Source organism: Raphanus sativus, unplaced genomic scaffold (assembly GCF_000801105.2).
Source record: "Raphanus sativus cultivar WK10039 unplaced genomic scaffold, ASM80110v3 Scaffold4147, whole genome shotgun sequence".
NCBI lineage: Eukaryota > Viridiplantae > Streptophyta > Magnoliopsida > Brassicales > Brassicaceae > Raphanus > Raphanus sativus.
Genome location: NW_026619449.1, coordinates 1 through 8,266, shown reverse-complemented (window position 1 = coordinate 8,266; position 8,266 = coordinate 1). Strand labels below are relative to the sequence as shown.

The following is an 8,266-nucleotide window of genomic DNA, read 5'->3' as shown; positions in this document are numbered from 1 at the left end:
TTATCATTAGAACAAAGAAAAAAATTGAAGTGAAAGCAAATATTTATACGGCCACGGGTCAAACTATAGAAATAAACAACAATGACGTAAGATTTTTTTATAACAAATTTATTTTAATTTCAAATATGTTTATATATTTTATGTATTTATAAATTGTTTTATTTGTTATTAAGAATGCTAAGATTTTGGAATTGGAAAAAAATATGATCCATCTCTATATTATTTTAATTAGGAATTTAAAATTTATATCAAAATATTTTTTTAAACTTTTAATTTTTATTATAACTAAAAATGTTAATTTTCAATCTAAATTTATGTTTAAATATTACAAATATATCATTTATAAATAAAAAACTAATAACATAAAATAAATACCTGCCCGGTTGGGCGGGTCAAGATCTAGTGTCTTGTTAAGACAGGGACAAGCACACCACTAATATCAGCCCTGGAATTAAGACCCTTACCATATGATACTTATATTACTCGAACTGGTTCCTTGAAGTATGTGGACCGAATCTATTTCAGCAATTCGGAAAAGGGTGTACGGTATGTCAACTTAGCCAAAATAGTCTTTTTTTTTCTTTTTTTCATCACGATTATGTCATTTTTTGCTCATTGCTAACTAAAGTATTTATACTTGACTATGGCAGTTACCCTGAAGACGTCTATGATCGTGCTTGGTCTTCAGTATTGCCAGTAGAATGGACGCAGATAAACACAACCCTAGACGTTGTTGATTCTCATAAAGACTATAACCCGCCACAAGATGTCATTAAGACTGCTGCCGTACCCGCTAATGCCAGTGAACCAATGACCTTTTCTTGGACTTTGGACACTTCTGACGACGAGACTTATGCCTACCTCTATATGGCTGACATCCAAAAAGTGAGAAATAACGATACCAGGGAATTTGACATTATCGCGAATGGTAAAGTGGAATTCGATCCTTATAGTCCTATGAAGTTCGAAGTAGAGGTTTTGTTTAACAGAGTGCCTCTGAAATGCGAGGGAGGGTTGTGTCGTGTGCAACTCTCAAGAACTCGAAAGTCGACTCTTTCACCCTTGATGAATGCTTTAGAGATTTTCCAGGTCATTGAGTTTCCACAATCAGAGACGAATCAAGATGACGGTGCGTAGCTGTATTTTTTTCAATAGGAGACATACTAATACGTACGTTGTGACACATGTTAATCCTTGTTGTTCTTTTATTATGTATTCCAGTGAGTGCTATGAAGAATATCCGTGATACTTATGGATTGAACAAAATCAGCTGGCAGGGTGATCCATGTGTTCCTAAACAGTTCTTGTGGTCTGGTTTACGCTGCAACGTTATAGATGTGTCCACACCACCAAGAATCGTAGCATTGTAAGAACAATTTAAACCCCATTCTTATCATCAAAACATAATCAAGCAATTCAAAATTTCTTATGTGACATGCATGTCTCGGATCCATGGTGAACAGAGATTTGTCTTCAAGTGGATTAAGTGGAGATATACCGCCTATGATACAAAATCTTACTCAACTTCAAGAATTGTACGTGTATCTCCATGATTCCATATAAGAAAACATATTCGAGAAATAGGTTCACAATTTATTTATTTTGATGACCAAAGAGTCATGGGCCTTTTTTCCCATAGTATTTTTGAACCAGAAACCAAAACTGGCTATACTCTTACGAGGAAACCAAATACTTCACATTTTATCTTAACAATTTCAGGGACTTATCGAGAAACAACTTGACTGGAGAAGTGCCTGAATTTCTAGCCAAGATATTGAAATCATTGGTGGTCTTGTAAGTTTTCTGAAAAGCACAACATTTTTTTGTGATATCAATTCCTAATGACCTCATTATCCACAGAAACTTAAGTGGAAATAAATTTAGTGGCCGCATTCCTCAAGCCCTGCTTGATAGGGAAAAAGAAGGACTAAAGCTAACGTAAGGTTTCTTATTTCAGATTATCTCTTTATGTTATGTATCATCCACTTTGTTTCAATACCTATGTCTTCAACAATGTTTTATTCCTTAGTCTTGATGGATATCTAAGGACATGTAAATCATGCAAAAAAAAATTCCCCATGGCGGCTGTTGTTGGTGCATCTCTTTCTTTTGTGGCCATTATCATTGCTGTTGTGGTCCTAGTCTTCATTTTCAAAAGGAAAAAGCCATCAACCTGTAAAGGTAGTTAGAAAAATATATGATCCATTGTGAAAGTATGAAAACTCATGGATCCTTCAATTTTTATTTTTTTTTTGCAGTTAAACGTCCATCACTAGAATTGAAAAACAGAAGATTTACATATTCAGAGGTCAAAAATATGACTAATCACTTTCAAGTTGTTCTTGGCAAAGGAGGCTTCGGTGTTGTTTGTCAGGGTTTTCTAAATAATCAACAAGTAGCCGTCAAAGTTCTCTCTCAGTCATCAACTCAAGGCTATAAGGAATTCAAAACAGAAGTACTTAATCACACTAAAACCTTTCCCTAAATTTTCAGGAAATCATGACTTCATGAATCATTTACCCTTTTATATTCTTGATTTTTAGGTTGAACTACTTTTAAGAGTTCACCACGTAAATCTAGTTAGCCTCATCGGATATTGTGATGAAGGGAATGACTTAGCTCTAATCTACGAGTTCATGGAAAATGGGAACTTAAAGGAACATCTCTCAGGTAAACTATTTAAATTATTTTGAAAACAAACTGAGTTAGTTACCTCTTCTAAATCAAAGGGGTTTTAAAACTATATGGTGAATTTTGGCAGGAGAACGTGATGGCTCTGTTTTAAACTGGCGGAGTAGACTTAAAATAGCTATTGAGTCTGCTCTAGGTTTGTCAATTTTTGTTAGTTCCAATTGTTATATTTTTGTATATTCATATTCCTTTTCAACTCTTTTTAATGATAAGTAGCTAACATATGGGGTTTTCATTGTACTAGGAATTGAATATTTGCATATTGGATGTAAGCCGCCAATGGTTCATAGAGATGTGAAAAGTACAAATATATTGTTAGGACAACATTTTGAAGCCAAACTTGCCGATTTTGGACTTTCGAGATCTTTCCTTGTGGGAAGTAAAAATCATATATCAACAACAAACGTTGCTGGAACTATTGGATATCTTGATCCCGAGTAAATTCTAGTTCACATTGTAGTTTAAGAGATGTTTATTTAGTGTTTAATAAATAATACAAAAAAATCTAACATCTTCAGAGTATTTTCTTGCAGATACTATCAAAAGAATTGGTTAACGGAGAAGAGTGATGTTTACAGTTTTGGGATTGTGTTACTGGAGATTATCACTGGCCAACCGGTGATTGACCAATCACGTGAAAATTCTTACATAGTGGAATGGGCCAAGTCTATGCTGGCAAATGGTGATATTGAAAGTATTATGGATCCGAAACTCCAACGAGAATATGACACAGGTTCATCTTGGAAAGCTGTGGAATTAGCAGTGTCATGCATTAACCCTTCTTCCACAGAGAGACCAAACATGACAAGGGTTGCTCATGAACTAAATGAGTGTTTGGAAGTATATGAGAACCTAAGTAAAAGAAGGAGCCAAAATGCAAATTCATCCAAGTCCACGGGACATAGCATAAGCTTCGCCAGTGTCAGTGACACTCCTTCAGCTCGTTAATCTTTTCATCTATTTGTTTTTTCCTTCTTTGAAAGGTACTCGATCTCCACAGGTTGCATTTAAGTCTGTAATGTGAATATTATGTAAAAAAGCTTCATGTTATACTATTGAATCCATTGTTTGAAATTCATCATTGCCGGAAGCCATTCTAAGGATGATTTAAATCCACCGGAGTGTAGCAGTTTCAATATATACCCTCGTCTGTAACTAATATTTCACGAACCTGGTTGGGCTATCCATTCTAAATATTGGGCCTAAGTCTATTAAACACTTCCTTACCCACTCAAAACCCCTCGTTTCCTTGTTTTGGGCCTAGGCTCTCATTTCAATGAAGTAGTCTAATAAAATAGAAAATATATGAAACTGAAACAATAAAAAAAAAAAGAGAATGACATGGATTGGACTAAAGAAAAACATTTACAATGGCTTTTGTGACTGAACGTTTTTGTCGAAGTTTGTGTGTGGTTAAAAAGACGCACGATCCGACAGAGACACCACGTGTCCGAAGGTAAAGGAAGTTCGTGAGACAGTGGTGGGTCACCCAAGAAAGAGGAAGAACAAGTCTTCAGGGGGTAATGGAGGGGGTTTTACTGGTAATAGCCTGTTATTCGCTCTTCAGACACGTCCCGATGTTACTGGTATAAGACCAGTGGGTTTAAGCCCTTTGTTACGTCCCGTACTATTTCTTTTGTTTCCACACAAACCAAAAGGGGTTTTTCCTTTTCACAGAACTTCGACAGCAACAACAAATAGAGAAAAGCCTTTCCTTATACCTTTCGTTGTGCTTCTCGTTAGAGATTTTGACTGCCTTGTTTTTTCAGAGAAAAAGGTGAGAAATCTTTATTGTTTTCTTGGATATGCTATTTAGATTGCGTTTTTAGTGTAATGAGCGATACTTGTTTCTAGAGCATACAACAACAAAAATGGATCTTTTGGACGGGATCCATGTTGAATTTCGTTTCTCAGAACCTGAAATGTGTTTTGTTTTCGTGAAAATGTATTCTAATTGTTTTTTTTTTGGTTATAGAAATTTCTGTCTGAACCATGCCTCTGTTTTTTTCTTATAACATCAAATGAATGAAGCATTAGATCTTGGTTAATAGAAACTTCAATGGCTTGGGTTCTAGCGAGGTTTTACAAAATATCCTCTGAAACCGGAAATATAATGTCTTACAGAATCTGTTGGAATATTCTAAGGCATTAATAATTTAACCTAATTTATCTTTCTGCAGGGGTCTTCTTGTCTTGCTTTTGTTGAATGTAATTTGTTCTTGAAATCATGGTGTTTCAGAAGAGGCTCGACTATGGATTCAATGGCTATGAGGTGCCTCCTACACCTCGAGCTACAAGATCACCAAGAGTAAATAGATTCATAAACTTTGTCTGTTTCCAACATTTTTTTTTATGTTGCAATGTAGGTTCTTCCCCTCTGATATGTGTGTTTCTGGTTTTGCTAGAAGAGTGCTTTCAAGAAGAATCAAATATCTTCCTTCGATTTGCTGGCAGCAGTAGCTGGTAACCTTCTGCTTGAAAGTGGTGGGCATTCTTCTTCCTCAAGTAACAACGCCATAGGGGATACCAATGAAGAAGATCATTGTGCTGTTAAGACAGAACCGAATTACGGTGGCCATCAAACAGTGGTAGAAGAGACTAACTGTGATCACATTCATAACAATAATGCTGAAAGGAGATTCTTTGTCTCTGAGATCCTTCCAAAGTCTCAAAGATCTCCAACTCCTCCCAAAGATTTTCATTTTGGATCTACCTCTGGTATAACTTCTGATTCCTCGGAGAAGCTTGGCACTCAAGAATTAGGTCAGAGTGTTCGTTTTAGGTCAGAGACTAATGATAAGATATCATCATCAATGCATAAGAGGCTAATAAATAATTGTGAACCAGAGTTATCAAGGGATGTTATAGCTGAGAATAAGCATCATATAGGTAGTGACTTCAAGAAACCAATCCCTCGTTCGGTGTGCTCTGATGATATAGAGTTACTCAATGGTGATGGCGAAAACTTCTCAGCACGTTACGCAACGAAAACATTTAGGTCAACTCTTCGAATAGGAGACAGAAGAATAAAGAAAGTTTTGGCTTCAAAGTATTGTAAAGTCTCTTCAAAGCAGAAAGAGACAACGGTAACTGATACAGGTGAGAGCATATATATGGACTAGACGACATATATTCTTTTTTCCATTTTTATGGGTTTACCTATATGTTTTTTTTTTTTTGGTGNGAATGTTTTAGACTTGGACTTGAAGCCTGGTTACTACAGCAAGAAACATTGTTTCAAAAGCTTAAGATCAGAGAGGAGATATCCAATCAAGAAAAGAAGATACTTTGATGGTTATACAGCCTCACAATCAGAAGCAGCAGTTAGAAATGAAGGCCTTTCTGGTTCACCTCGAAAGGGTATAACCAGAAGCTAGTAGTTTAAAGCTTCATCCTCAAAACTACATCATGATGATTGACTTTGAGCTTTTTTTTTTTTTTTTGCAGCTTCAGCTTTTATGTCAACCATAGCTTGTCAGAAGCAACCCCCTTTACAATCACGAGATTCTCACGGTATGTTTTTAATTAAGGTTTTTCTTGTTTCTATCACTCAAGAGTTTTGTATTGACTTTGTTGATATTTCTTTGTTGTGGTTAGTGAAATTTGGAATCAAGTCATTTAGAGTTCCTGAGATTTTCATTGATATTCCAGAGACTGCTACCGTTGGTTCGCTAAAGGTTTGAACATTTTTAAGCTTAGAAAAAGAGTCACTCATAATTGTGGAAAATAATGAGAATGTACTTATCTTCCGCTAGAGGACAGTCTTGGAAGCTGTGACCACTATACTTGAAGGTGGACTACGCATAGGAGTTCTTGTTCATGGAAAAAAAGTTAGAGACGACAATAAAATGCTTCTTCAGAGTGGAATCTCTCTAGACACTCTTTCAGATACCTTAGGCTTTTGTCTTGAGCCCAATCCTCCACAATCCAAAAAACAGCTGTCTCCTGAAGATTCTGATTTTGTGCGTCCATGTAATGTACCTCATCACACTCTAACAAGGTCAGTTTTACTTCAAATATCAATTTTTCCTTCTTTGGTGTAGGAAAAAAAAATCATTTTCCCAATGTGTTTGTTTGTTCATTAGGTGTCTCCCATCACTAGGGAAACATGCTAAACCTAGTAACTCTGTAGATAGTGACCTTGACTCCAAACCCTCTGCATCAAATAGGGGTAAACCCGTCTACTCCAGAGCCTTGATTCCTGTTGCTCCTCTGCATGCTCAGGCTTTAAACGTAGTCCCACCTCGGAAACCTAAGCGATCTGAGGTGGCTCAGCGCAGAATCCGTCGACCTTTCTCTGTTGCAGAAGTTGAGGTCCTTGTTCAAGCTGTGGAGAGACTTGGGACCGGAAGGTTACTGATTTGTTAATGTTACACCAAAAATAAAAGTCCTAATGGTCCAAGAAAGAGATAATATTGATGTATGCATCTATTTGCAGGTGGCGTGATGTTAAGCTACGAGCTTTTGATAACGCAAAGCACCGGACTTATGTCGATTTGAAGGTAATAAAAAAAAAATATATATATCCTTTTAACGCTCAGTCTGTAAATGAGGTATGTTGCGTGCCAAAGAAGTTATTATATATGTGAATGATAGGACAAATGGAAGACGTTGGTGCACACAGCAAGAATATCGCCTCAACAAAGGAGAGGTGAGCCTGTTCCCCAGGAGCTCTTAGACCGGGTACTGATGGCTCATGCCTACTGGTCCCAGCAACAGGGGAAACAACAGTTGCTAGAGGGACCTCATAAGCTCGAGACAAGTCTTGGTCTATAGACTGGGAACAAAATGTTATCTCCGCGGCGTGAAAATGAAGCTGATATTTTTTTTCTTTCATATATACTTTTTTGTTTATTTGTTATGTTATGTATTTGAAAATATTCATTGTGTAAGGAAAAAAAGGAATGGAATGTGGTGCAGAAGTGAATAGAGATGAAGATATGTGAAGTCTAATGTAATTGTCACAGTGATTGGTTATAATAACATGTTTATTCCTTTTGTTGCCTTGCAAATGTTAGCTAGACCTTTAAGGTGTTTCGTCTGAGGAACTTGCACAAAGAGTGTTTCTATTCAAACTTGTGAATTTATCAACAAATGCCTCGTATATCATCATAACTTGTTGGTCGATAGATATGCAATTTGCATGTGGATAAAGTGAAATATGTTGATCAGGTCATCCATGTATACTAAAGCACAAGTCGTCTCACCAATAGAATTCTGACATGTGGATAATCAAAAATAAAATTAATAAAATAAAATAATGGAAACAGGCAGTTAGACAAATGTAAAAAGCAAAGGTGAAAATTAAAACTTTGACTAACAAAAGAAAATCTTACGATTTAAACTGCAAAGAAAAAATCTCTATATTCTCTAAGATCACTACTATCACGTTCTAAGGTTTTCTGTCATTTACATAACTGTTTTATCTTCTATATATAATTTGCGTTCTTTTCTCTCTTTGATTCATAGTTTCCGTATACTTCATCACTTTTTGAAGGGGTTTTTAAATGGAGCAATATAATAGAAAATCATAGCATCGTCAACAACAATTGAGGTAATATTATGTATATACGAC

The 8,266-nt window shown here is 36.0% G+C and overlaps 2 protein-coding genes across 2 annotated transcripts; both read left to right on the top strand.

Moving 5' to 3' along the window:
- Nucleotides 1-403: 403 nt before the first annotated feature.
- On the top strand, nucleotides 404-3,711 carry LOC108843021 (leucine-rich repeat receptor-like serine/threonine-protein kinase At2g14510; the record flags this gene model as incomplete). Its single annotated transcript, XM_057001908.1, has 12 exons — nucleotides 404-546; nucleotides 651-1,129; nucleotides 1,222-1,366; nucleotides 1,464-1,535; nucleotides 1,720-1,794; nucleotides 1,861-1,938; nucleotides 2,030-2,181; nucleotides 2,259-2,455; nucleotides 2,544-2,670; nucleotides 2,762-2,827; nucleotides 2,936-3,128; nucleotides 3,225-3,711. Coding segments are annotated over 12 exons (2,142 nt in total), but the record flags the coding sequence as incomplete, so codon positions are not given.
- A 597-nt stretch (nucleotides 3,712-4,308) lies between these two features.
- LOC130507192 (telomere repeat-binding protein 5-like) lies at nucleotides 4,309-7,689 on the top strand. The gene is made up of 10 exons (XM_057001907.1): nucleotides 4,309-4,468; nucleotides 4,872-4,999; nucleotides 5,097-5,790; nucleotides 5,887-6,051; nucleotides 6,139-6,204; nucleotides 6,289-6,368; nucleotides 6,447-6,691; nucleotides 6,777-7,043; nucleotides 7,130-7,193; nucleotides 7,288-7,689. The coding sequence occupies exons 2-10, from the start codon at nucleotides 4,919-4,921 to the stop codon at nucleotides 7,465-7,467; spliced, it is 1,842 nt and encodes a 613-aa protein (XP_056857887.1). The 5' UTR covers nucleotides 4,309-4,468; nucleotides 4,872-4,918; the 3' UTR covers nucleotides 7,468-7,689.
- The last annotated feature ends 577 nt before the right edge of the window (nucleotides 7,690-8,266 follow it).

Coding starts and splice junctions, on each gene's coding strand:
- LOC130507192 (XM_057001907.1), top strand. CDS start 4,919: ATGGTGTTTCAGAAGAGGCTCGACTATGGATTCAATGGCTATGAGGTG. Junction 6,205..6,288: donor ACAATCACGAGATTCTCACG/GTATGTTTTTAA, acceptor TGTTGTGGTTAG/TGAAATTTGGAATCAAGTCA. Junction 6,692..6,776: donor CCTCATCACACTCTAACAAG/GTCAGTTTTACT, acceptor TTTGTTCATTAG/GTGTCTCCCATCACTAGGGA.